Consider the following 27,454-nt stretch of genomic DNA (forward strand, 5'->3'; position numbering starts at 1 on the left):
AAGTTATTTTTATTCTGTATTTTACAAGCGTATGTTGCATAATACAGAGTTGATATTCATCAGCTCTCCTCTGTGAGTTAGAAATAGATTCACAGTTCAGACTCATACGTTGTTAAATTAACTGTTAAAGGTCATGAAAAACATTTTTACATAAGTGGGTCAAGAACTTATGAAGAGTGTTGCTTAAAGTCAAATTTCAATGACTTTGGATTTTATCATCTGCAGTGATAAAATCTCCATGAATGGTAACATTTAAAAGATTCAGAAATTCAGAGTTCAGTTCTCGTGATCTTTGGGACCAGAAACCACACCCAACCTTCGCTGGTGCACAAAAGCTTGTTCTGACACAGAAAACTGGAAACCTCTTCTGATGTTAATGATGCTGCACTGCTAACTTCCATAGACACTAACACTAACCGGACACTTTATTAAGTACACTCTACTATGTGGAAGATGGAAGACAAGCACGCAATTTAGGAAAAATGCTGCCAATTTTAAATAAAATAAAATAGCAAAGCAAAAGCTCCAGGCTTAATTTTAAAGTTTTTTCAAATAAACACATCCACTTTATTATGTGCACTAATGTATTATAGAAAATGGAAATCAGATGTAAATAATGACATTTTGTCCGGTGAGTTAAAATACTTTCTTGTTCCTCCTGGTTTTTCTGCTGTATCAAGTCAAAAATAAAAAACAAGGAACAGCTGAAATCATTTTGTACATTTTGCCACCAGGTGTCTTCCTCTCTCGTTTTACACAACTTAAAATTAGGAACGTTTGCACCAAGACCCCCCCTCCTGTTTAGAATAACTTCCACACACACACACAAACACACAATAATCACCTCCCTCCCACCTTCAAAGGTGGCTGAGTTGGTGTGTGAAGACAGCTGAAATTTAGTCTATGAGGAGCTTCGCCTGACTTCATCATGGGTTTTTCTCTCTACCTCCTGACTCTGCATCTTCTCCTTTCCCGCTGCACAGGTAGGAGACTCACACATAATATACACAGTATAACTGCATTTAAGCTAAATGCAGGAACTATGATGGGCTTCAGTTTTCTGCGCCTATTTTTTTAGTTTGAACTTGTTCTTGTTTAAGTCAAAAGGGTGGATATGACGATAAAACATCTGCAGCCACACTTGATTAAACATGCTGTAATTTGTGGGAAGACAAGTGCCATGAGATTATTAAGAATCAAAGCAGCAACACAACTATCTACAACATATTTTGAATTTTCTTGCTACTTCTTCATGAATGTTTAAATATTAACTGGAAAGATCACGAGCTGAACTGCAAACAGCAATGATTTTTATTACTAATTAATAGGCTCATTAGTTTTTCTATATGATTAAATGACAAAGCCCTGCAAATCATAGTGGAAAAAAGTGGATTAGAGGCAACATCAGATGTCTTTTTCTGTTGAAACAAAGTCCAAGACTCAAAAACAGTTCATCTAGATCATGAAAGCAGTGGAAAAGCAACCAATTCTCCCATTTGGGGATGTGCAAATCTCACATCTGTGAGTTTTTCATTTTCCTAAAGTTTACGTAAAAAATTAATTGATTTTGAAAGTTTGCCGGGGAGCAGGTGTTTTGGCTTGCAGTTCACAAGAGTCACAAGAATGGAGCCATAAAAGTCAACAAACCAGTGTCTGCTTTGCAGCAATATCTTTCTCCAGTTTAAGAACACCTGCCACAAAAAACTCATCGCTACCAACCAGAACAAGTTGCAGAAGAGCCTCTAAGTGTCCTGAGCTACTATCCCATGAAAAGAACATTTCCACAGGTCCTAAGAACAACATTTTAATTTAAAGCAACCGTTTTCTTTATAATTTTATCAGTCTCTCACATCACTGTGGAGGAACTTTGGGCCGTTCTTATAGCTTGAACTGAACATAGCTTCAGGTTTGTGGTCCTGCTGCATCTTTTCAATCAGTTCCTGTCGACGAATTCACTACAAGGTGCCAAATTTCTGTGGCTCCAAATCAATCACTTATCATCACCACCTCGCCTGAAGCTGGTATTAGGTGTTTCTGTTTCTGCCAAACATGGCCAAATATCTCCACTGTGGTCTCCTCTGTCTAAAGGACATTGCTCCAGATGTCTTGTGGTTTCTGGTTACTGTAATGAACTTTAACATTTAGCCGAGGCCTGGAGTCTGAGATGTAGTGCTTGGATGTTTTTGCAGTTTCTGAGCGCTGCACAGTCTGGGACTTCCACTCCTGGAAAGATTGTGACATCGTGTTAACAAACACCCGAGTGCTCCAGATCAGCAAACTGCCAAAACATCTGCTTTTACACAGGTGCTCACTCTATATTAAGTGCAACTGATCAGCAGCACCTGCTGTTACTTACCTTCTTAATTTCTGTCAATGCAGTAAGAGTTTAATTATTTTCTCACAGGGATTCACGTTGTCATGTGTAAGCTCCAAGTTTAGGCTGCATGGAGCCACTCTGAAAGCTCAGATGGTGAACTGTAGAAGATATTGTCAGTGTAAGGAAAGTAAAACTGGGAATTTAGCGAGGTAATCACTGCACAGACTTCACTCTGACTTTTCCCCGCTGCTCAGTCTCACACAGGTGAATGAACCAGGTGGTGTAAAGCCAGCCTCCAGCTGTGTATTGTTCTCAGTTGGTGAGAACCACTGTCCCCTTTTCAAAGGACGGCATTGTGGGAGTCAGCAGGGCTAATCTGTGTTCCTATATTAGCTAAATGGTTCTCTATAGCGGCTTTCATTCCCACTGCAGAGTCAAACACCGGACTTTCATTCACATCAGAAACACAATACACAACCACGGCACAACTCTAATAACGTCATCAGCACCTGCTGAATGAACACGCTTAATGCAGCGGTGCAGAGGCAGTTAAGGAGTCGGATAAAGCCACTTTGCACTGAAAGCAATCAGTGTAATAACAACCAGCTGACCTGGGTGATTAAAATCCGCCTGCATCTCTTCCACTCACTGTCACACACAGACACATTTTCCAACATTTAAACTGAGTAAAACATGTTTGAAAACTAAATGTAAGCTGCTAATTTATTTTATTGTAAGACCTTCGGTCAATATATTTTTATACTACTCTCTTGTTCTGGCACAGCTTTTGTTGTTCTTGTAAACAAAGGAAGTAAGTGTGGGGGTCTGTGAATTTGACTGAACACATTTTTGGATGTCTTTTTCACTTTTTGCAGAGGTGGGTTTTGTGCAACTTTTTCAAAGTGCACTGAGCTCAGCAGTCAGACTAAATTTGCAGGGAGGCAGGGTGATTCATTGTAATAAATCAATAAATCGTAAGGATCAGTCATTTGTAATCACACATCATTCTGTCTGTGCTTTATCAGATAACATATTAATGGACACAGCATATTTTTAACACACTGAGCACATGTGTCATGTGAAGACTAATAATATGTCAGCTGCAAAGTTCAGGTGCAGAGGACAAACACATGAGCAGATCAGCTAGTTGCTGACTAAGAAAAAAATAAACGCTGTGTCTAATAGAGCGTGAACTTAATTAATATTCATTTATTAACTGCAGGGAGACCGTTGGCCTGGCACAGCGCAGCACCATCCCGAACATAAATATAAGCGCTGTGTACACTGCAGGTTATGTGTGTCTGTTTGTGTGTGTTCCTGGGTCTAATCTCAGTGTTTTACTTTTTCTCCAGCTAACTGGTGTTATCAAAACCAGAATGCCTGTGATGACCCATGCAGAGGTAAGACTAGAAAGAAAGGAACCTACAAAATTTTAGAGGAAAATCCAAAAAGTGTCAAAGATCCTGCAAGTCAAGGATGTAAACCACTGCAATATGAACAATTCTTTAACCATTTATTTTATTATTGGGCTTAACCACAGAGGTTCTCACTGGCCTCCAAAAATCTGTTTGGTTAAACGTCATCAGTTTCAGAATAAAGTTATTGCATTTAACTTAAACTAAAACTAGATGTGGAAAATATAAAAACTAAATGGACTGATTCATATAGAGCACTTTTCTACTCTCTCAGAGTACTCCAAGCGCTCTATACAACATGCCACATACACTTTCTCTAAACATAGTGCTGTCTAACCACATTCATATTCCGATGGATGCATCGGAGAGCAACTTGGAGTTAGTATCTTGCCCAAGGATATTTGGCATGGAGGAGCCAGGGATTGAACCACCAACCTTCTGATCAGTAGGTGATCTACCTGCTCTACCTCCTGAGCTACAGCCACCAGGTGAAACACTGGACTTTTGAAAAATGAAAAAGATTTTCTGAACTTGGAAAACAATAGTTAAATGAATCAAGAATGACTCAGAGATCAAACCTTCACCAATGCAGCTCACTTTCTGAGCAGTATTTACTTTTAAAGGAATAGTCATTTATTTTATATATAAACATTTTATTTTCTTTGTACTTTAAGACATTTGTATTGCAAAAACAGGTGGAGGTCCTGTTATTTGTCCTGTTGAAACCCATTTTAATATATTTGACATAATTCTGAGTATAGTTAATTTGTTTATTTATGTGGCTATAATACACATGTGGCATTCATTCAAGTTTTGAAACACAAATTTATGTTATCTTCCAAATAAAATATTACTTATTCAGAAACATTGCACATGTATTAAAATTGTTTTAACTGTAATAACCTGTTAGTGTACTATACACAAAATCACAAACTACACTCAAAGCGTATCCCATGCCAAAAAGTTATTGTCATAGTTTCTAAGTTAGAAAGTATTTTGTTAGTTTTCCACCAACAAATTATTGAAGGTTTTTATTATTAAGGGGGAAAAATCCAAACCTATGTGAAAAAGGTCATGGACAGATGGCCGGACATTCTCCTTCATGTTTTGATAGACAGCAGAATTCATTGTTCCATTTACCACACAAAGCCTTCCAGGTCCTGAGGCAGCTAAACAGCCCCAGACCATTAAACTACCATCATATTTTACTGTTGGTATGATGTTCCTTTTCTGAAATGCTGTGTTACTTCTACATCAAAAGTACTGGGATACACACGTTCCAAAAAGTTCAACTTTTGTCTCGTCAGTCCACATTTTCCCAAATGTCAAGGGGATCGAAAAAATGTTGTTTACCCAATGTGAGACGAGGTTTTGTGTTCTTCATGGTCAGCAGTGGTCTTCTCGAACTCTCCCGTGGATTCCATTTCTGCCCAGTCTCTTTCTTAGTGTTGAATCATGAACTCTGACCTTAACTGAGGCAGTGAAGCCTGCAGTCCTTTAAAGTTTTCTGGGCTCTTTTGTGCCCTCTTGGAGTAATTTTGGTCAGCTGGCCATTCGTGGGAAGGTTCACCATTGTTTCAAGTCTTCTCCTCTTGTGTATAATGACTCTTCATCAGAGTCCCAAAATCTTAGAAATGGCCTTTTAACCCTTGATAGATGTCAGTGACTTTGTTTCTCAGGTGTTTCTTTAGATCGTGACATGATGTGTTGCTTTTTAAGATCTTTTACATGTGGTTTATCACATTTAATTTGTGATTTAACAAGAGGGGCAATTACTTTTTCACACAGGACCAGGTAGGTTTAGGTTAGTTCACCCTTTCTCCCTCAATCAATAAAATCATAATCTAAAAAGTGCATTTTGTATTTACTCGCGTTATCTTTGTCTAATATTAAAATTTCTTTGATCATCTGAAACATGTAAGTATGACAAATATCCAAAACACTAGGAAATAATAAAGGGGGCAAACACTTTTTTAAAACACTTTTCCTTAAATATAATAACATTTTAAAAAAAGACTAAAACTAAAAACTGAAACTATTAACAAACTAAACTAAAACTAAACATCTTCAGACAAACTGAAACAAGGATACCCACATTGGAGACCAGCTAAAACTAAACTGCAAAATAAAAAGTAAAAAATTAAATAAAAATACAAAATTATAATAAAATTGCTACCAGTGTCCTGAAAGTGTCAAAAAAAATAATACACTATCAGATCACTATCAAAAACCAAATTAATATAGTAATATATTAAGTAATATAGTTGAAGACTAAAAACATGAAGGTGCCCATGAGAATCTTAATGCATCAGTTTGATGGTAATTCAGACAGTCAATTTCATCTTAAAGTTTCTTAATGTAACGAGAGATCTAAACCAAGATAATAAAAAAAACAAGATTCAGCTGTTAGTAAGTGCCACAGGACACAGGTGCAGTTTCTTGTGTTTGTGAGAAGCAAACCCAAAGTAGCAAAATGAAAGCAGAAGAAAGTGATGTTCATTCTCATTGAGATCTACAGCACCAGCAAATATTCGTCATTCATGAGGTGAATTGGCTGAGCACTATTCATTTTGTTGTTGCTTTATAAATTGAGTCTGACCTGCAGGCCTTTGCTGTGTGTCCTCTCCTGCCCCCTTCCTGTCTACTCTTGGCTGTTCAGCTGATGAACAAAGGCAAAAAAGCCCCAAAATAAGTCTTTAAAAAATACAATATGTAAGCGTTTACGTAAATAGGCAGGCATCCTGTCTTTTCAGCCAGCATGGGTGGGGGAGGCAATCTTCATGGACTCTCTGAGAGGCAGCACTCTGTATGGTCAGTGAAGCCTAAAATCTGATGATGCTGTTGCTTTTCCTGTTTGTGTCGCTTAGACCCCAACCACTGGGCTACTCAATTCCCAAAATGTGGAGGGTTACGCCAGTCACCGATTAACATCGTGACCAGCAAAGTCCACATCGACATCGCCCTGTCACCTTTCAACTTCATTGGCCACACCGACACAATCAACATGACAGTGGAAAACAAAGGGCACTCTGGTAATGAAGAGCCGATCTTATCCAGTCTGGCACACAGAGCGTGTTTTTTCCCTTAACGACCAAATACTTTCAACATGTTTACATAAAAATAACTGTTAAAGTAACATAATACCTTTGCTCAGTGACAATCTCTCGCCCCTGCAGCCCACTTTGCTTTGCCGGCGTCTGTTCGATTCATTGGGGGAGCTCTGCCAGGTCACTACAGAGCCGCCCAATTTCACCTCCACTGGGGAGGGAATGGGAGACCAGGATCAGAGCACACCATTGACGGAGAGAGATTCCCCATGGAGGTAAAGGAGTCATCATTAAAGTTATAAAAGATTTGAGTAGAGGTCAATAATTTTGTTGGCACATGGATTTGGTTTTCTGACATCAAAAATGTTCAAGCATGGCAGTTATGTTAGTGTGAAAAATTTCATGTTTTATTCCCTTATTATTCCCTTTTATTTACCTTAAATCTGCTCAGTAAGGCTAACAGATACACCACAATGACACAGGAGGGTCATTAATAACATTTTATTAATATTGTTATATCCATTGTTGAAAAAATTATGTGACTGATCTGATCTCTGAAAGCAGAAAGGGCCCTTGATGCAGTACAGTACTCTTTTCTTTATACAGATGCACATAGTCCACATTAAGGAGCCGTACAGCTCTCTGGCGGAGGCCGAACATGACACAGCAGGTATAGCTCTGCTCGCCTTCCTGTTTGAGGTAATACACTGTGATGTTTTCACCTTCTTCATAAAATGTTAAGACGTGACTTGCGGCATAGTATTGATGGTATCTTTCTAGGAAACAGCGGATGATCATCCTCATTTGGACACAGTAATAGATGCGCTGGGCCGCGTACAAAACAACGGTATGTATGCTGTTAATTTGCAGCTCTTTGGTTGGAAGAAACTGATTTTTGTGGATAGGTGTGCTTTATACATATAACCAGTTGAGGAGTATCTGCAATTAATCGATTGATTGTAATCTATCTTCCCATCTGTGATTTGCAGGAGATCAAATACTTAAATTCAATAAGTCAGTTTATTGCTTTCATGTAATAATTTTTTTCAGGATTTTTGGTGGATAATCTGTTTCTCTCCATTAAAATAAAGTGAGGAGTTGATCCAGATTGGGATCAAATAATTGTTTCCCACATCAGGGCACAATAAGCTTTATTCAGTCCTGACTTTGCTTCTTTCTTTGTCACATGAAGGCAGCACCACAGTGATCCCAAACTTTAGACTCGGTGACATTATCCCAGCTGCAAAGGACCTACAAGGTTACTACCGCTACGTGGGCTCCATGACAACGCCGGGATGTGAGCAGGCAGTTGCCTGGACAGTGTTTCACAGGAAGCTGGCCATCAGTAGTCGACAGGTAAGCAAGAATAAATAAGTGAAAGAGATAAAAGGCTCACAGTAGAGAAACTAGTGCTTTTGGTTGCATTTCATCCATAAACCTGTGAACCTCCAAACGGACATTTCTTTACTCTTTCACAATGTAAACAAAAACAGCATATTTGAAGAAGTTATGGAGATGTGATATTAAATTGCAAAATAAAACTAGTAAAACTACAAAAGTAGAAAACGCCTGGGGGAAGAAAAAAACTTTTCAGAAACACTTTGCATTTAAGAGGTCAAGACCTACAACAACTTTCCTTCTTTAAACAACTCTTCATCTCCTCAAACACATTTTTCCCTCTCCACTTCACAGCTGGATGCGATAGTTAAGCAGTGTCGCTTTTGGACAGGGCATCCCATGACTGACATTTTCCGACCTACGCAGCCGCTGGATGGCAGGATTGTGTACTCCTCAAAGTCGGGTACAGCTCAGACAACTGCGACACATTTTTGGTGTCTGTTTTTATCATTTGTGACTGTTACGCTGGGTCTGGCACACTGAATGCGCAGCAAGAAATGGGCATAGTCTTCAAGTCTGAACAGCGAAGCCAACGCACAAAGTCTTAAATCTGCATTTTTTCTTATGGCCAGCAGGGAGTGACTTCTCAAAGTCTGATTGTATATATACAGTTCTGTGAAAAAGTATTTGCCCTTTATAACCCCTTCCTTGGGTTATAACTTCAGTAAACATTTTCTTGATGAATCTTAGTCACATGATAAAGCATGATGTATCGTTAGTAAGTAATGGTCCCTTTTTGAGTTCAGCAGAAGTACATAGAGCTAGATACACACAGCTCAGCCTTCCTCTGCAGATCAGAGGGTATGCAAAAATTAGAGATGCAAAGAAATGTTTTTATTAAAAATGCCACTGCTACCCTTAAAAGGGGCAGTTGTTTTGCGTTAACTATTGGTAATGTATTCATACTTAATCATTTTTTAAGATGATCCATTTTTCCTGACAAATTACCATCAATTAAAGTTGATCACATCAGCAGCAATGCCCACATTTAGGTACATGACTGCCAGGCAGTGTCTCGTACAACCCTATTAGATAGTTTTCTCCTAGCACCACCATCAGCAGTGTCAAACTTATTTCCTTAGAGATTATTAAAGTGTTCTGATTCTGAAGATACTGGATTGTTTGTCCTTAAATCTGTACAGATTCACATATTGTACTGAGCAGAATGATAACAACAGCCTTTAGAGGAACTGGTCTCAGTCACCAAACTAATTCGGTAGTGGTGTGAAAATGATTCAGGCAAGTTTTGACTAAAATGTGAGTGCACTCGGCTCCTGTAGCCTGATGTCGCAGCTATGGTGGAGCATGCAAAGAATGGCAGCTTCCACAGTAATACTAGTTAAAACAGCTAACTGGGCGTGTTTCATAAATGCAAACATATATGTGCTATTTAAGAAGACCTTCTTCCTATATTTACTTTCTTCCTCCCCACCATAGACATATCTGAGCTACATGAACGTTTTCTGGTGATTTGAAGGGATGCATGATGATTCTTTGGGATTTTTCTCTTTGTGGAAAGAAGCTGAAAGAAAGAAAAACAAACTGATCAACTGATTCAGACCAGACCAATTTAAAACGTTGAAACCATAAAGCAGCACCATCTTCATTTCAAACAGAAATTTGTATGATGATCAAATTAGCACATGCCGACTTCAGCTGAAGCCGCTAACATGGCAGTAGATTTGAATTTGAAAGTATTACTGACTTCAATTATGTCAGTATTTCTGACCTAGGAAACTGAAAACCAACATAGTATGTGTGTGAGCTTTAGTACCCTGCAGCACTTGGGGCTTTAGGGGGGAGGTCAGTTTTTAATATTCATGTTTTACTGCTTTATATTAACGCTTATTTTCTCCTAGATGTTTTTGTGGACAAAAGTAATAAACCAATATATAGAATTAGAGGTTTAACATATTTTTCTTCCTTTTTCAAAACATGAGAGATTCTTTAAATAATAACCTTTATTCTACTATTTTTGTCGTTGCTTTTCATGTATATATTTGTATCTTTGTTGTTTAGAGAGTTTAACAAAGCATTTGGTAATTAAGGCATCTCATAAATGTACCTGTGCATGTTTTAATTAAGATCTAAACTCCAGTAATCCTCCAGCAATCCAATGAGCAGTAGGTAGAGTGGTCGCCCCATGATAGGAAGGTCGGGGGTTCGAATACACTGAACAGCTACCCTGAGGTACCACTTAGCGAGGCACTCTCCCTACACACTGATCCCCGGTGCGCCTGCCCTCTGCTTCCCTGAGTGAATGGGTCAAATGCAGAGACAGTAATTTCCCCACGGGGATCAATGAAGTATACATTAATATTAATCCTCTGCCAGAGTAATAACTTGTTCTTGACTTCTTATGATGTGCAAAATCCAAACCCAAAACTTCAATCAGTAAACTAACAGCTGACGTCAGTGGATTTATCTGAACCCTTACTGTGAGTGAGACTGATTTTATATTGAGTATTCACCAATTTGGATTTCTACAGATTCAATTAGATCAGTTTAAAATGAATGAAACTGACTGTTTTAAGCACCATGGAAATAAATCTGCCTTGCAGTTCATTCTGCCCCGGTCAGTTGTGTTTATCATAGCCAACTGTTGGTAACTTTGTTCATATACAACAGGAAACCATGCTTGCATTACATGACTTCACTGGTAAACGGCCACACTGGAGCATTTAAATAAACAGGCACCTCAGAGTTTCTCTCAATTGTCAGCGCAGGTGTGAATCCTGCATAAACCTGCCATAAAGTAATGTTGGATCCACTTATGTGACATAAATAAATACACGTTCTTGTCTGTGCAGTAAAATAGGCTGTGTGTGTCTTTAGGATGGCTAGAGAGTAAAGTAAATCACATCAGATGTTTTTGTGGTGGAAATCAGACTTATTAATCAACCTGCCATGGCACTATTTATTTTCTTTTCAGGTATTTAAAACTGGTCAGTTTCCAGTTTGTACACAATCAATGACAAACATCACATGTTTGCACAGGATGGAAATGGCACTCCATATTAAAGAGAGAAGAGTGAAATGTTTGGGAGGCAATGTGGTTCTCAAAGTATAAAGATTTCACTTCAACCTCGCTCTGCAAATCTGATTCTAAAGGTTACACCGAGTGACACCGAGAGGTCACTGTGCGTGTTTCTTCAGCCAGTTCCTCAGATGCTCCACCTGTGCAGCGACGCTACTCTTAGCTGTGCCTCCAGGGGCGCTGTACTGCTCCACACTGCTCCTGTAGTCCCACACTGAGGACACGTCACTTCCAAACAGAGGGCTGAAGGTACAGAGCAGACAAAGATAAGAAAGAGGAGTTTAAAATTATGGTATGAAAAACATGATAGAAATCAAAAGAAGAGAAAATGATTCATTTGGAAGGTTTTAGGCTTTTAGTTTAAAAGTCTGTGTGTGTGAGAAGAAGACAGCCACCTTATAGCAGTGAGATCTTCCACAGTGAGCTGATTCAGGGCAATGTTTTTGGATTCAGCTGTAAACACAGCTTTGCCAGAGAGACCATGGGCCTCTCTGAATGGTACCTGCAACACACAATAACACACAGCTACACTGTAACACACAACATGCAGAAATGCAGGAAAGTATTTTGCAGTGAAAAATTAATGTGAATAAACTCATATAAAAAAAAAGAAAAAGAATGACAAAACAGACCCTTGCTGACAGATTTATGTCTCCTTCCAGGATCAAACAGGGTAGCTTTCACTTGTTAGATAAACCACTACCCAGAGACACTAGTTTACCTAGGACTAGTTACTAGGACTAATAAACTTGTATCCTAATAAAGGCTATGAAGAGTGTTTGAATTCCTGTACAAACTGTAGACATCATTTGAAATCATTTCTTTGTAATTACTTCCTCGAATATTGTACACAACTAAACTACAAAACTGATACTCAGTAATTTGTTATGTTCTAAAAATATCTGCAAGACAAAATTGTAATTTCAAACAAAATAATATAGATTAATTTCATATCCTGAATATCTATAACATAATAGTTAACATCTACATAATATAATATTTTAAGGGTATATGATCTACTCACCCCCTTCCTCACAAGGTAGTAGGCCAGATCAGTAGCCAGCATGTCAGGACTGAGAGCAGCTTCCATCACAGTCTGATTGATCTAAAAAAATAAGCAAAAATTAAAGGACACCCTGAACCTTTGCAAGATTATTTGTACAGTGAAAAAAGACTGAAGAAAAACTGAAATTCCTCTTCTTGTTTGGAAAACTGTCTCAACTTCCAGCCTTGAGTTTATGGAGCCAGAACTTAAAACCCTACAAAATCTTTCTACGTTAATGTCGTTTGCTAGTCTCCACAGAGAATCAGCTCTGTCAAATCCTCAGCAGTGCTTGTAATAAAATGTTTAATGCTGCAAGATGACTGACAGTGATGCAATTCTCATAATCCACCTCTGCATACAAATACTGCAGCTAAAACTGCCACGATGTCACTGAAGTGTGGAAATGATTCAGCTTTAAATGAAGCATCTCATTAACCACACAGGAGTTACTGTTTCCATATTAACTTTTTAACATAGTCTTTATGGAAATCAATTACCATCTACAAACCAAGAAATGTATTCGGTTTATTTTTCAAAGGAAACAGCAGTGAACTGATTGTCTGACCTTCAGAGTTGACATGACTCCGGTGGTCACCTGCAGCACAGCCTGAACATTATCATAGCAGTCAAACATGGCCTCCTTATCCTCCTGAAGGGTGAGCACGGTGATAAAGAGAGCTGGATATTAGGAGAAATTTGACTTCCTTCCAAGTGAAACCACGTGAAGACAGACTTTCATACCTGTAGGTCCTTGTTGTATGTGCTCGGTAGGCTCTTCAGCGTCATCATGAAGCCCGCACACTGAAATACAAAAATCACAGGAAGAGTTTTGTGAGAAAACTGCAGCGAGTAAAGAATGAAAGCAGTAAAGACTATGAGAGCACAGCACGTCTGAATGCTCATGAAAGGTGATACTGTTGTAGCTGCAAGGCAGACAACTACAATAAAACTATTATCACCCTCCACACTGAAGAGCCTCTGCCTCCTGTTCCCAGGTTTCATCATACAGAGCTGTGTTGATGATGAATTATGAAGGATCTATTGTATCACTATAATAAAATATTAAATTATTAGAAAATAGACTATTTATTAACATGTGTTTTTCTCCAGTTTGGCACTGTACTTTCATACTGAAACCAGCCAACTGTGATTCTAGTGACGGAAAACTAGTGACTGCTTTAGGACACACGAGGGCGCTGGTACTGCAGAGGAAAAACAAGCTGTTCTCCAGAGAGGAAAATCTACAGTTAGTTCCACTTTTAAACATATTGACCCTTTTTTAAAAAGTTAAAATATGAAAGCAAAGAATCAACTATTTACAACAGGAAGAAACAGGATTTAGGGTCTACACTTGAACTAATGGAAGTGATCTCACACAGCACATTACAGCTATACCAAGATATTGAAAAGAGTTATTGTAGCATCATTGGTGTTTCTATATTATACTTCTTTTTTTTTTAAGTTATCTGGCAAAATAAAATTGCAAGTGTGAGCTACTGACATGCGTAGAAAGACAGCATTAAAGCCAACCCTTCAGGCTTACCCTGCCAAAGGCACGACCTGCTTTACTCCTGATCAGCTCCAAACTGTCAGCATTTTTTTTCTGGGGCATCAGACTGCTGCCGGTGCTACACACAGACACACAAATATACATGAAGGGCAATGAAAATGCAGCATAAAATAGAGTAGGTCATAGCAGAGAGATCAGTGCTAAATGGACACAACTACAGAGAAAATAATGATTCAAACATAACATTTCACTTTATTAACTTATAACACAGCTTCGTGACTGCAGCCTTTGCACTTTGGTTGCTGTAAATGTTGAATGATGAGATGTAGACTTTTAGGCTCCGTTTTATTATAGATTAAATACCAAGATTATGCTCACAGAAATCCAGTGAACTGTCAAACCTCTACAGCACAGGTGTCCTGGAGGTTTTATATGTGCCCTTGATCCAACACAGCTAATTCAAATGGCTAAATGACCTCCTCAACATGTCTTGAAGTTCCTTTTCCTTTGCTTGCTGCAGCATTACGATCTCTGTCTAACTGTGATTGGATGTATAGATTAGCATTATTGCAGTTTCTTTATTTGTTGTTGCTTTAGATTGTTTAATTGAATTATTAGTTTTACACTGATTATTGATTTAATTTGCCTTGAAACTACCTGTAAAATAGGTAATAAGAAACTTTCATGAAGTAAATAAACTGCTGAACAGCTCTCCTCTTATGTGCCAGTAATTTTTTTCCAATATGTAAATCACAGATCTTTACATACATTGATTTTATATGAAAGCGGTGTTTCATGTAATATTGAAGTTCATGCACAATGTCACAAATCTTGCTAAAGAACTGCAAAATAAAAGCATGAACCGACCTGTAGGCATCAGAGAGCGTGATGAAGGAGAACTCTTTTGTGCTGTACAGTATCAGGTCCTCGGCCATCTTACTGAGATGGGTCAAACACAACGAAGCCCAGAACAAGAACTCAGCTAAATAAACAGACAAGTGAACATGAAAGGACTCAGAGTAGAGTTCATGTTTTTCACTGCTTGGATCCATTTTAGTCTGAAAGCTTCCTGGTGTGTACAGTTTACAGTACATACCAACAAAGTCTCTTTGGCCTGTGGCATCCATGCTGTTTAGACTGATGCTATCAAACCCCAGCTCTGCAGATCCAGAGGACAGCAAATGTTGTAATTTCTGCTCATTTTTGAATTCATATTTTATAAAAAACAACAGTTAAATGACAAGAAGACATTGGTAACAAAAAGCCAATTGGCCTGACCTCTCTGCAGGAGCTCTCTGTCGATGTCGAATGGAGTCCCAGCGATGGCGCCACTGAAAACAACAGGATTCATTTTATCATATCTGTGAGACCAAAATGAAAGTCACACACGAGCACGTTCAGGGTGTACCTGCCGAGAGGTAAAACGTTAACTCTTTTCTTGAGCTCCTGAAGCCGCTCCACATCTCTGCTGAGGGCAACAGCGTGGCTGGAGACAGAGATGCACGAGACTGACGTGAACATCACACTGTCTTATATGAAAGGCGGGAAAAGTGCAAATATGTCAGTACAGGAAGATCACCTCAGAATCCAGTGGCTCCATCTGATTGGCTGTGCCCTCTGCATGTGGGTGTAACCAGGAAAAAGGACTTCAATTTCTCTGAGTTTCAGAAAAAGTGATGGAAAATATCATTTTTTAAAAACTGCAAGGTTACAGCAGAGCACATGTTTACGTATGCCAGCGTGTGTTTGTCTCACGCTGCCGCCCGCTCCACCATGGTAGTTATCAACTGAAGCGCGTTGTCCGTAAGGGTTGAGATTGCGCTTCGCAGCCACAACCTCATGTCAGTCACCACCTGATCAATCAAAACACACAGAGGGTAATATTTTAATCTTTTCTATTCTATAACAGTTAAATCATTACAGTTTTAATATCACAACCACAGACCTGGTCATTCCTGCTCCTGCCTGTGTGCAGCTTCCCTGCAGGTGCACCAATCAGCTCCTGAGAAAACATGTAGCCACACGACTATGACATCTGTCACCACAGCGATCACCAAGCCCTCAACGGAGGAGGAGATCAGTGTTTTATAGCCCAAAACTGAAACAATAAAACACTCAAATTACATTTTATCGTTGGCAGTTTTTTTCTACTATATCCTCCACACATCAGGGTAAGACCAAAGCGATTTTACAGAATCTTACGCTCATCAAATAGAAATCGCAACAGCCATCAGGAGCGATAAATAGTATCTGAAGCCAATATATGTGTATACTTTTTTTAAATTGTTTTCAGCAGTGGTAGCACACGCATTTAGTGTTCTACTAAAATCAACAGTAGAGTTTATAAATGTAATTTTCATTGTTTTCTGGAAAATACTGATGTGGAATAAGCTCTATCAAGCTTCTGCTGCACCATGCAGCACTTCTTGGTAGGATCAATTCAACAATTAGAACACTGTGCAAAACATAACCTGTATATTTTTAAAAATACTTCTCTGCTTCCACTATGCTCCATTTCCCTTTCTTCTTTCTCCTCTAACCCCAACCAGTCACCTCATATGGCTGTGCCTCCCTGAGTCTGGTCCTGTTGGAGGTCTCTGCCACTGTCACCAAGCACTACCTCATAAGTCGAACTCTGTTCACTGCACTTTTCTTTTTAATGTTGTAGGGTCTTTGCCTTATGATATAAAGCATATTGAACTGAGTGTTGCCATGAAAACGAAAGGAAAAAGAAATTCTACAAGCCATAACTCACCTTTAGTCTGCGCTCATTGGCGGTATGAATATCTTCATCTCCGGGTTTGATGACAAAAACACCTCTAGACCACTCATCAGAAATCTGCAGAAACAAATAGGGACTATTTTAAAATATAATCCGTAAATAAAATATATTAATACATAGGAAGTTTTCAGTAACTGTGCATGAGTATAGCAAATGTCAGTCCTGGTTACATATTGACAATCGCACCAATAAAGCAGAACCTCAGGACAGAGAGGGCACCCTAAAAAATGAGCTGCATGAAAGAAGAACTAAGGCTGTTTAGCAGCTGACAGATGTCACATGATGACACCATTGTGCAGCTCACACTCAGAGGAATCCTGCACCATGGCACATTTTCAGCTGTCATCTATTAACCAGCCAAAGGGAAGGCAGTGATTCACATAACCATGCAAGTGATTTTCTGCTACTGCCAGCCTGTGGTTGCCCTGAACTATCTTTCTTAGTTGTGGTTTATGTTGTGACTTCACCTGAGCCATTCCGTGTAAGATCTGCTCCATTTCGTCCGTGCTGACAAGCTTTGCCCTCTCCAGAGCTTTAACATAAGCCTTGCTCCCACGGATGTCTGCATCCCACATCCTCTGGTCATAAGCGATTGAGGCATTGAACTTCTCCATAATAGGATCGGTGTCTCCAACAAATCGACCTCCCCAGAGTTTACTTCCCTGAGAAGGAAAAGGGTAACATGAAAAAAGTAAAGAAAAATTCAAATAGGTCAAAACATGAACTTTACAAGGTAAAACTCCATGGCTTTGGTTGGTTTATTGTTAGCTAATGTGCCCTCAATGGAGAAGAGACCCCAGTTTGACAGCTTGCTTTTGTTGTTAAGTGTCCAGCTGGGTATTAAAACAACAAACGCGCCAATGGCCGTACGTCGTTTGCACGCTTACCTCTGTACTGGCCATGTTTAACTGACGGCAGGCGTCTGTAGCGATGTAATGTTGGTTTTGTAGTTTAGCTGAATTAACGCTGAAGCACTCAGACGTGCGGCGAGAACGAGGCTGCTGCCACTGAAGCGGTTGGTGTCGCTTTAAAAAACGTCAGAGGAGACGTCCCGGCGTCTTGCTACGTTTAGGGCTCCGTTGCAACGTAACAGGTGTGCAGTCAGCAGAGTTGACGTCGTTCCGTCAGGAAACGTCTTTTTTTATTATTATTATTAAAATGTTGTACTCTTGATTTCAAACATGGTATCTTGGAAATTGTCTGTAAGATATATTAATTAAATCCTAAATGTTGATGACATTTTTTTACTTTTTACAACACTTTTGCGAGGGAGTATATCTTATGTTTTTCATGGTTGAACATTTAACTCTTTGGAAAGACCTCCAAAGTTATATATTTTGCTAAACTAAACCAACAATTAACACAGAAATGTTTACAGTGATGATGGATTAATTATCATTCTATCAGCACTGAACAAAGATGCATGTTGGATTTGTAAGAAAATTAAAACCAAAAACTTTTTAATGAAGACGAATACTTCTTAAGGAGACAAGTACACATATTTTGAACATGTCTACTGGAAACTATTTAAGTTGCACTGACTGCTGATAGCAAACACAACCATATATTTAACATTTATCTGCATTGCTTTTGCGACTTTGATTCCTTTGTGTTGTTTTCAGATCTTTCATAGGGATTTTTTTTTTATCTGTGTGTTATTTTGTTTATTTAAATGTGTTTGTATTGTGTATTGTGCTGTGTACAATGACAACAAAGGGATTCCGTTCAGTTGTCCTGTCCTTCTGTTTGTTATGTGTTGGACACTCCAGTACACTAGATGGCATTCTGTGTTTTTCTTGCCTGTGGAACAGGAGACAGGCGAAAAGGCGCCAAGTTTCAACATGACTAGGCGTGTTTGTGACAGCAGAGAGCAGTTCAATTTAATACACCGGAGTGTACAGTTGGACGCCGCGCTTTAGAGGTAAGTTAAAAGTTAAACTCCCTTTTCTCGACAAAAGCTTTGGCTTCATAATAGGTGCTCGGGTCGCCGGGATTAGGTTTTTATAACTTTTGGGCATTTAGTGCCGATCTACCGCTGATATTGACTGGTGTGAAGCCAGCCCCCAATTCGAGACTTGCAGTCAAGCCAGCCTCTATGGGCTCAAAATGTGGTCATAAATATTCTGTACTTGTAAAAAAGATTTGTGTGTGCGTAAAAAAGATTTTGTGTGTGCGTAAAAAAGATTTGTGTGTGTAAAAAAGATTTGTATGTGTAAAAAAGATTTGTGTGTGGACTTAGAAAAAAAACCCCTGCAAGTTACAAGTATGGATTTTTGACCCTATTTTTCTTCCCTTCATCTGATTGGTCAATGTCATGTCAATCACAAATGTAACAATCCAATCAGAGAACAGATAGGTTTGGCTGTCGAGGGGAGCTTTTTTTGAACTGCAGGTCTTTGAAGGGAGTAAATGCCCTTTTACATGCCAACCCAGCGTTTTCCTTCATCACCACGAAGGAAAACAGTCTGTGGTCGTCCGAGTTTGGTGATTTTTGTGTCACAGGTCTACGTGTTTAATACAGGGACTTCCACAGCCTTTTCAACAGCGCTGCGGACCGCGGGGTGGGGGTGGGCAGTGTTTTGGAAATGACAGTCTTCATTACAAAGCTTTCTTCGTTATGAATTAGCATACATGGTTTTATTGAACATTTGAAGAACTAGCAAAAAAAACAAACTCTTCTAGAGGACATCAAGTCAGAGATAGAAAAGACAAGGAGCAGGTGCATCTAGTACAGGTAGAGCTGCTGCAAAAACCCACAGAGCCCAGCAGCCAGCGTAACAAATTCTGGATCCTTTGCTTTTAGTTAGCAGTTAGCATTAGCAGCGTATCCTGCATCCGATGTGAAAGGACTCTTATGCTGCGCACTGTGACTCACAGCAATGGTCCTGGGTCAGCCCTGACTTTGTGTTAAACTAATTCTAAAGTAATAATGGTATTTCTAGCCACTGATATACCACAACTTTATCCTTTCAACAGCTACTGAAAGTTAGGGGACCTAGCTGCTATCGGATATTTATATAGCGATCCTCCAGCTTCAAACGGTATCACCCTTCAAGGACCTGCAGTTCAAAACAGCGCCCCTCCGACAGCCAAACCCATCTGTTCTCTGATTGGATTGTTACATTTGTGATTGACATGACATTGACCAATCAGATGAAGGGAAGAAAAATAGGGTCAAAAATCCGTACTTGTAACTTGCAGGGTTTTTTTTCTAAGTCCACATACAAATCTTTTTTACGCACACACAAATCTTTTTTACGCACACACAAATCTTTTTTACGCACACACAAATCTTTTTTACAAGTACAAAATATTTATGACCACATTTTGAGCCCATAAGCCTCCAGTTTGTTTTATGTTCCCTGTGTATTCAAAGTATTACGGGAATGGATGTGGAAACCGGATTTCAAAATAAAAGCCAACTTCGAGTGAATTAACAGATATGTTAAGAAAATAATAACATATAATTTAGGCTTCTTTTTTTTTTTTTTTTTTTACAAACTCTAATGTTAGATCTATATGACACAGCCTTGTACCCTAATTGTGCCCTGTCACTATCAAGGCCATCTTATTTTGGATTTCAAAGTAAAAGCCCTGTGAATCTTCATTTTTGAACTACTCTTTCAATGACTTCATAATGCTCTTAAAAGCAAAAGTCGTATTTCCAAATACTATTTGGATTTTATATCAACACTTTCCAACCACAGTCTTTTTCACAGTAATACCATATCAATATCAAGTCAGTCTGCCTTTCATAGTAATGGCCCTTTGAAATTGCCGATATTTGACTTAATCTTCTAACGATTCAAAATGCTCTAAAATGAAAAATTCTTGTTTCCACAGGGTAATTCCACTTTAGATCAACAGTATACAGACCCACAGCGATACCATATCAATATCAAGTCATTCTGATTATGCCTTCCAAAATAAAATACTTTTCAAATTGTCCATAATTGACCTACCTTTCAGTGATTTCAAAATGCTCTAAAAAGTAAAATTCCTGTTTCCACAGGGTAATTCCACTTTAGATCAACAGTATACAGCCCCACAGTGATACCATATCAATAGCAAGACATTCTGATTTTGCTTTTCAAAATAAAAAAAGCCTTTTCAAATTGCCCATATATGACATACTCTTGTAGCGAATTCAAAATGCTCTAAAATGGAAAATTGCTGTTTCCACAGCATAATTCCACTTTAGATCAACAGTATACAACCTCACGATGTTACCATGTCAATTTCAAGTCATTCTGATTTTGCCTTCCAAAATAAAGGCCTGTTGAAAATGCCCATAACTTACCTAACTTTCAGTGATTTCACAATGCTCTAAAAATGAAAATTGCTCTTTCCACAGGATAATTTCACCTTAGATCAACAGTATACAACCTCACGATGTTACCATGTCAATTTCAAGTCATTCTGATTTTGCCTTCCAAAGTAAAGGCCTGTTGAAAATGCCCATAACTTACCTAACTTTCAGTGATTTCACAATGCTCTAAAAATGAAAATTGCTCTTTCCACAGGATAATTTCACCTTAGATCAACAGTATACAACCTCACGATGTTACCATGTCAATTTCAAGTCATTCTGATTTTGCTTTCCAAAATAAAAGCCTTTTCAAATTGCCCATATACGACCTACTCTTTGAACGATTTCAAAACGCTTTAAAAATGAAAATTGCTGTTTCCACAGGATGAATCCATGTTAGATCAAAAGTGTACAACCACACCATGGTACTATGTAAATTTCAAGTCATTCTGATGTTGCCTTCCAAAATAAAAGCCTTTTCAAATTGCCCATATACGACCTACTCTTTTAACGATTTCAAAACGCTTTAAAAATGAAAATTGCTGTTTCCACAGGATGAATCCATGTTAGATCAAAAGTGTAAAACCACACCATGGTACTATGTCAATTTCAAGTTATTCTGATTTTGCCTTCCAAAATAAAGGCCTTTTGAAAATGCCCATAACTTACCTAACTTTCAGTGATTTCACAATGCTCTAAAAAAGAAATTTTCTGTTTCCACAGAATAATTTCACTTTAGATCAACAGCATACAACCTCACGATGTTACCATGTCATGTATACTGTTGATCTAAAGTGAAATTATCCTGTGGAAAGAGCAATTTTCATTTTTAGAGCATTCTGAAATCTTTAAAGAGTAGGTCGTATATGGGCAATTTGAAAAGGCTTTTATTTTGGAAAGCAAAATCAGAATGACTTGAAATTGACATGGTAACATCGTGAGGTTGTATACTGTTGATCTAAGGTGAAATTATCCTGTGGAAAGAGCAATTTTCATTTTTAGAGCATTTTGAATTCGCTACAAGAGTATGTCATATATGGGCAATTTGAAAAGGCTTTTTTTTTTATTTTGAAAAGCAAAATCAGAATGTCTTGCTATTGATATGGTATCACTGTGGGGCTGTATACTGTTGATCTAAAGTGGAATTACCCTGTGGAAACAGGAATTTTACTTTTTAGAGCATTTTGAAATCACTGAAAGGTAGGTCAATTATGGACAATTTGAAAAGTATTTTATTTTGGAAGGCATAATCAGAATGACTTGATATTGATATGGTATTACTGTGAAAAAGACTGTGGTTGGAAAGTGTTGATATAAAATCCAAATAGTATTTGGAAATAAGACTTTTGCTTTTAAGAGCATTATGAAGTCATTGAAAGAGTAGTTCAAAAATGAAGATTCACAGGGCTTTTACTTTGAAATCCAAAATAAGATGGCCTTGATAGTGACAGGGCACAATTAGGGTACAAGGCTGTGTCATATAGATCTAACATTAGAGTTTGTAAAAAAAAAAAAAAAAAAAGAAGCCTAAATTATATGTTATTATTTTCTTAACATATCTGTTAATTCACTCGAAGTTGGCTTTTATTTTGAAATCCGGTTTCCACATCCATTCCCGTAATACTTTGAATACACAGGGAACGTAAAACAAACTGGAGGCTGGCTTGACTGCAAGTCTCGAATTGAAGGCTGGCTTGACACTAGGGCTGCCACGATTTGTCGACTAGTCACGATTACGTCGACTATCAAAATCGTCGACGACTGATTTAATAGTCGACGCGTCGTTTGAAGCTTTGTAAGATCACAAAAGACGCAGGAATAAGTGGCAGGATTTAAGAGTGTAATAACGGACTGAAACAGAAGATGGCAGCATTGCATGTACAAGGATGTCAGCTACCGTTAAACCCCGAAGAAGAAGAAGCAGCTGTGTCCCAGAATTCATAGCGCGGCCCAGCGCAGTTTCCAACAATGGCGGCAGCTGGTTAGTTTTAATGTTACTCTTATTATTCTTTCTGGGTCACAAAATAAACGTTTAACATATTTTCAGGCGAGAATGTAGCTGTGTAAACCTCAAATATCTGCTCAGTTTATCAGGACACCACATACTTTCAAAAGCGCTCCGACGTTTTCGGAGACATCTGTTACCCACTAGCTCGTTAGCGAGCCGGGGGCTAGGCTCACTAGCGCCGTGAGAACACCGGACTCCCCGCAAATCGTTTTCAAACCCACCGCCGTCTTTTGCTACTCAGGTTAAATATATATGAGTCACTTAGATAACTTAAAATGTTATTGTTTGGCTTTTTTTTTTTTTTAGTATTTTATTTGTTCCTGAGTAAATCAGTTTGTCTGAGATTAAAGTTATAGTTTTTACACAGCTGAATAAACGTCAAGCAGACAACTGATTATCAGAAGTGTGAGATGCTCCAGAATATACTCCAGTGTCCTGTTATATTTTAGATAGCAAGGAGTTTATTAAACTTCACCGAAACAATCTGCAAATTTCATTAAAATTTAATAAACTATCATCTTGTCTTTATTTTTAGTTAGCACAGACCTTAAACACTTAAAGCTGTAAGCTGATGATAGTTATATAAGAGCAGATGCTGCTGGTGCAATAAGCTGTAGTTTTGCGTCCAATGGATGATGATCTGATTAGTCGACTAATCGCAAAAATAATCGGTGACTAGTCGACTATCAAAATAATCGTTTGTGGCAGCCCTACTTGACACCAGTTGATATTGTTAGCGTGATCGTTTTCCACCTTGAGAAAGCATTAGCCTAAAAAACATTAATTTGGTGTGCAGTGGTTCCTCGCTATAACGCGGTTCACCTTTCGGGGCCACGCTGTTTCGCGGATTAATTTTTTTTGTGCAATTTTGTATATATTTTTCTGTTTGTTTTACAGCGCATTGTGTGCGCGTTCTGCGTCTTGATTGTCAATTGTGGGCTCTAAATGTGGTCATAAATATTTTGTACTTGTAAATCAGTCTTGTAGTTGTAAATCAGGATTTGTATGTGTAAAAAGAATTTGTGTGGGGGGGGGAGGCGGGGGGGGGGGGGATTTGTGTGTGTGTGTGTGTGTGTGTGGGGGGGGGGGGGGGGGGGGGGGGGGGGAGATTTGTGTGTGGACTGAGCCAAAAAAGACCCTGCAAGTTACAAGTACGAATTTTGACCCTATTTTTTCTTCCTTTCATCTGATTGGTCAATGTCATGTCAATCACAAATGTAACAATCCAATCAGAGAACAGATGGGTTTGGCTGTCGGAGGGGCGCTTTTTTTGAACTGCAGGTCTTTGAAGGGAATAAATGCCCTTTTACATGCCAACCCAGCATTTTCCTTCATCACCACGAAGGAAAACAGTCTGTGGTCGTCCGAGTTTGGAGATTTTTGTGTCACAGGTCTACGTGTTTAATACAGGGACTTCCACGGGGGCAGGGCAGTGTTTTGGAAGTGACAGTCTTCATTACAAAGCTTTCTTAGTTATGAATTAGCATACATGGTTTTTATTGAACATTTGAAGAACTAGCAAAAAAAAAAAAATTTTCTTGTAGAGGACATAAAGTCAGAGATAGAAATGACAAGGAGCAGGTGCATCTAGTACAGGTAGAGCTGCTGCAAAAACCCACAGAGCCCAGTAGCCAGCGCAACAAATTCTGGATCCTTTGCTTTTAGTTAGCAGTTAGCATTAGCAGCACATCCTGCGTCCGATGTGAAAGGACTCTTATGCTGCGCACTGTGACTCACAGCAATGGTCCCGGGTCAGCCATGACTTTGTGTTAAACTAATCCTAAAGTAATAATGGTATTTCTAACCACTGATATACCACAACTTTATCCTTTCAACAGCTACTGAAAGTTAGGGGACCTAGCTGCTATCGGATATTTATATAGAGATCCTCCAGCTTCAAACTGTATTATCCTTCAAGGACCTGCAGTTCAAAAAAGTGCCCCTCCGACAGCCAAACCCATCTGTTCTCTGATTGGATTGTTACATTTGTGATTGACATGACATTGACCAATCAGATGAAAGGAAGAAAAATAGGGTCAGAATTCGTACTTGTAACTTGCAGGGTCTTTTTTGGCTAAGTCCACACACAAATCTTTTTTTTACACATACAAATCTTTTTTGCGCACGCACAAATTTTACACATACAAAAATGATTTACAAGTACAAAATACTTATGACCACATTTTGAGCCCATAGTCAATCAGTCTTGTGCCGTGTCTCCTGTACAGTACACAATGCGTTCAGCTTGTCAAATTTGTGACTAATATCAGGCGCCCGTGATCGTGTATACAGCTGTCCCTACACATATACTGATATGTCAGCAGGTTTCTAATCAGTGTGAGCATCTAAGCATTAACTACCAGTGAAAAACTATAGATTCTACTAACCTCGAATAAAAATTGAGCACCCACCCTTTTCCTGATGGGTGCCCCAAGTGCCTTTTTCTTGAGGCTTTTTCTTCTTAAAGAACGGTGATCGCTGTCGGCCTCTCATTTTTGTTTGTTTTTTTTTTTAATATTGTTGCTGTTTTTCTTTTTTTTTTTTTTTTTTAAAGCACAATTCATCGGCAGCACGTTTTAAAGCAACTATAGCCCATCCCATGTAGCAGTATGTTAAACTGACTAAACTCGTTTTATGGATTGATGCTCTCCCATCTGCTCTCCTGACTATGGTTTGGTCCGTTTACAGCATCTTTTTCCTGCCATGCGATTGCAGCTCTGTTTCTAGCCACCACGTAGCACATTATTTACCAGCTTGTCCAACTTCATTAACCCTACAAACGTCACTGGTGTTTAGTTTTGTCTTCATTTATGTCGAAATTAACAGCAGTGCTTTACGTTTGTTCGATTTTCTGCTGCTTATCCTTGGCCGGCTCGTGCGTGTACACGCGTGCGTACGTACGTTGGTGTGCGTGATTTTCTGTTTGTTATTGCGATAATCGCCCTCATTGGGGCTACTGTGATTTTTGCCTGAGTGCGTTTTGGGTTTTGTTTGGGTTTGTTTTCTTTTCCTGTTTTAGGTACAATCCTTTATGCCAGATGGAGAGAAGGGTCCTGGAGAGAAGGGTCCTAGGCAGAGTGCCTCGTCTCCCATCGAGTGTGTTTGGTGTGCACTTGTTACTCCTACTTGTTGTTTTAACAATTTAGCTGCTAGCTTTTGGTGTTTCCTTGTTTTTTGCTTGGCAATCATGCAAGTCCACATTATTGTTTTAATTTGTTTTTAACTGTAATTAAAGGTCAGTACAGTATTCACTAAGAACTGTGTGCTCTATAACATAAGCACTGAAGTAGAAACAGGTGTGCATTTTAGTCGACGATCACGATGGTGAAACTTTCAAGATCACATTCCTCGACAAGTCCGATCCACCAGCAAGTCACCTTGGCAGTCTTGATGACGTTTATGTGCTGCAGAGTGAATCTCAGACTGGTGGGAGTGAGACGTTTTCACAACAGACTAACACAGTCGAAATGAGACCTGGGCCCTATTTCAGGAAGCCGGTTTAGTGCAAACTCTGAGTAAGTATACCCTGAGTTAACGAAAACTCTGGGTTTTCGTTTTCACAAAGCGAGTTTAGATTAATTCTGAGTGAGTTACTATGACGACACACTCCGTGAAGCTAACCTGCCCCCTAGCAGGTTTACTTCAACTAACCCTGACGTTCTCCGCCTCTGTGTCGGAAACCTGACTGTAGGAAGTGTCAGACATGGCGTGCCCCTTCCTTGAAGAGCCAGTAGATGTTGAAGCCCAAATTCTCCGCAGAGCTCTCCGCCGGGAGAGAGTGATCAGAGCGCGTTTGGACATTTTATCATTTCCTGATGATTTCCTGTGTGAACGTTACCGTTTGTCAGCACAATCTATAATTTATTTGAATAACATCCTCAGGCCTAATATTGCTCATGTGACACATCGCGGACATTCTCTCAGTTCTGTACATATTATTTGTATTGCACTTCGTTTTTTGCAAACGGGAGCTTTCTGTATAATATTGGTGACGCTGAGCACGTTTCCAAGGCTACCGTCTGTCGGGCAGTCAGGAATGTTACAGTTGCACTGAAACGTCTCCTGTACTCGTCTATGGTGTTCCCCGGTCATAGACCCACAAGATTCATCAAAGAGGGATTCCACAAAATTGCAGGTAGCAGGATGAACAAAACTTAATTCATGATGTGGTGATACTTGAACTACTACTTAAATTTTACATTTATTTTCAGGGTTCCCAGGCGTGATTGGCTGTACAGATGGCACTCACATTCCAATCATTGCTCCTTCAGTAAATGAAGGAGAATATGTGAACAGGAAGTCTTTCCACAGCATTAATGCACAGGTACATAGTTCCGTGTAGCATTTCAAACTAACAAATTATTTCATTATAGTAATGGATGCTAATTTGTGTTCTCTGCACTGTGAAGATCATATGTGATGCTGCCAACATGATCACAAATGTGGAAGCCAACTGCTCAGCCTCTGTGAGTGGTGGTGGTGGAGGACCCCCACCTGTTTTTCAGGCCTCCGCTTTTTTTCTGTTGGCTATAACGGGTCACATTTGAGCATACAGAGTAAGCAAATATGTACTTGTAATGTGCTCA

The 27,454-nt window shown here is 39.0% G+C and overlaps 2 protein-coding genes across 3 annotated transcripts in view; one reads left to right on the top strand and one right to left on the bottom strand.

Annotated features, from left to right (window-relative positions):
• The first annotated feature begins 63 nt into the window (after positions 1 to 63).
• ca4c (carbonic anhydrase IV c) lies at positions 64 to 10,796 on the top strand. Its single transcript, XM_026181637.1, has 8 exons — positions 64 to 983; positions 3,670 to 3,717; positions 6,600 to 6,764; positions 6,909 to 7,054; positions 7,386 to 7,478; positions 7,560 to 7,626; positions 7,972 to 8,135; positions 8,472 to 10,796. The coding sequence occupies exons 1-8, from the start codon at positions 929 to 931 to the stop codon at positions 8,658 to 8,660; spliced, it is 927 nt and encodes a 308-aa protein (XP_026037422.1). The 5' UTR covers positions 64 to 928; the 3' UTR covers positions 8,661 to 10,796.
• Positions 10,797 to 11,074: 278 nt separating this feature from the next.
• Positions 11,075 to 27,454, bottom strand: part of asl (argininosuccinate lyase) — a 28,471-nt gene continuing 12,091 nt past the window's right edge. Inside the window, exons 1-16 of one of the 2 annotated variants that reach the window (XM_026181635.1) lie at positions 17,439 to 17,634; positions 17,019 to 17,213; positions 16,525 to 16,608; positions 15,715 to 15,771; positions 15,525 to 15,622; positions 15,349 to 15,426; positions 15,178 to 15,255; positions 15,048 to 15,100; positions 14,866 to 14,928; positions 14,637 to 14,751; positions 13,803 to 13,887; positions 13,001 to 13,060; positions 12,825 to 12,908; positions 12,239 to 12,319; positions 11,610 to 11,716; positions 11,075 to 11,457 (exon numbers count right to left, since the gene is read on the bottom strand). In XM_026181635.1, coding sequence (XP_026037420.1) covers positions 11,313 to 11,457; positions 11,610 to 11,716; positions 12,239 to 12,319; positions 12,825 to 12,908; positions 13,001 to 13,060; positions 13,803 to 13,887; positions 14,637 to 14,751; positions 14,866 to 14,928; positions 15,048 to 15,100; positions 15,178 to 15,255; positions 15,349 to 15,426; positions 15,525 to 15,622; positions 15,715 to 15,771; positions 16,525 to 16,608; positions 17,019 to 17,213; positions 17,439 to 17,453 — 1,398 coding nt within the window. In that variant the 5' untranslated portion in view covers positions 17,454 to 17,634 and the 3' untranslated portion in view covers positions 11,075 to 11,312. Of the gene's footprint in view, positions 11,458 to 11,609; positions 11,717 to 12,238; positions 12,320 to 12,824; positions 12,909 to 13,000; positions 13,061 to 13,802; positions 13,888 to 14,636; positions 14,752 to 14,865; positions 14,929 to 15,047; positions 15,101 to 15,177; positions 15,256 to 15,348; positions 15,427 to 15,524; positions 15,623 to 15,714; positions 15,772 to 16,524; positions 16,609 to 17,018; positions 17,214 to 17,438; positions 17,635 to 27,454 lie in introns of those variants that run through there. The other variant, XM_026181636.1, reaches the window with a different exon arrangement.

The sequence above is a fragment of the Astatotilapia calliptera genome, chromosome 10, assembly GCF_900246225.1.
Source record: "Astatotilapia calliptera chromosome 10, fAstCal1.2, whole genome shotgun sequence".
NCBI lineage: Eukaryota > Metazoa > Chordata > Actinopteri > Cichliformes > Cichlidae > Astatotilapia > Astatotilapia calliptera.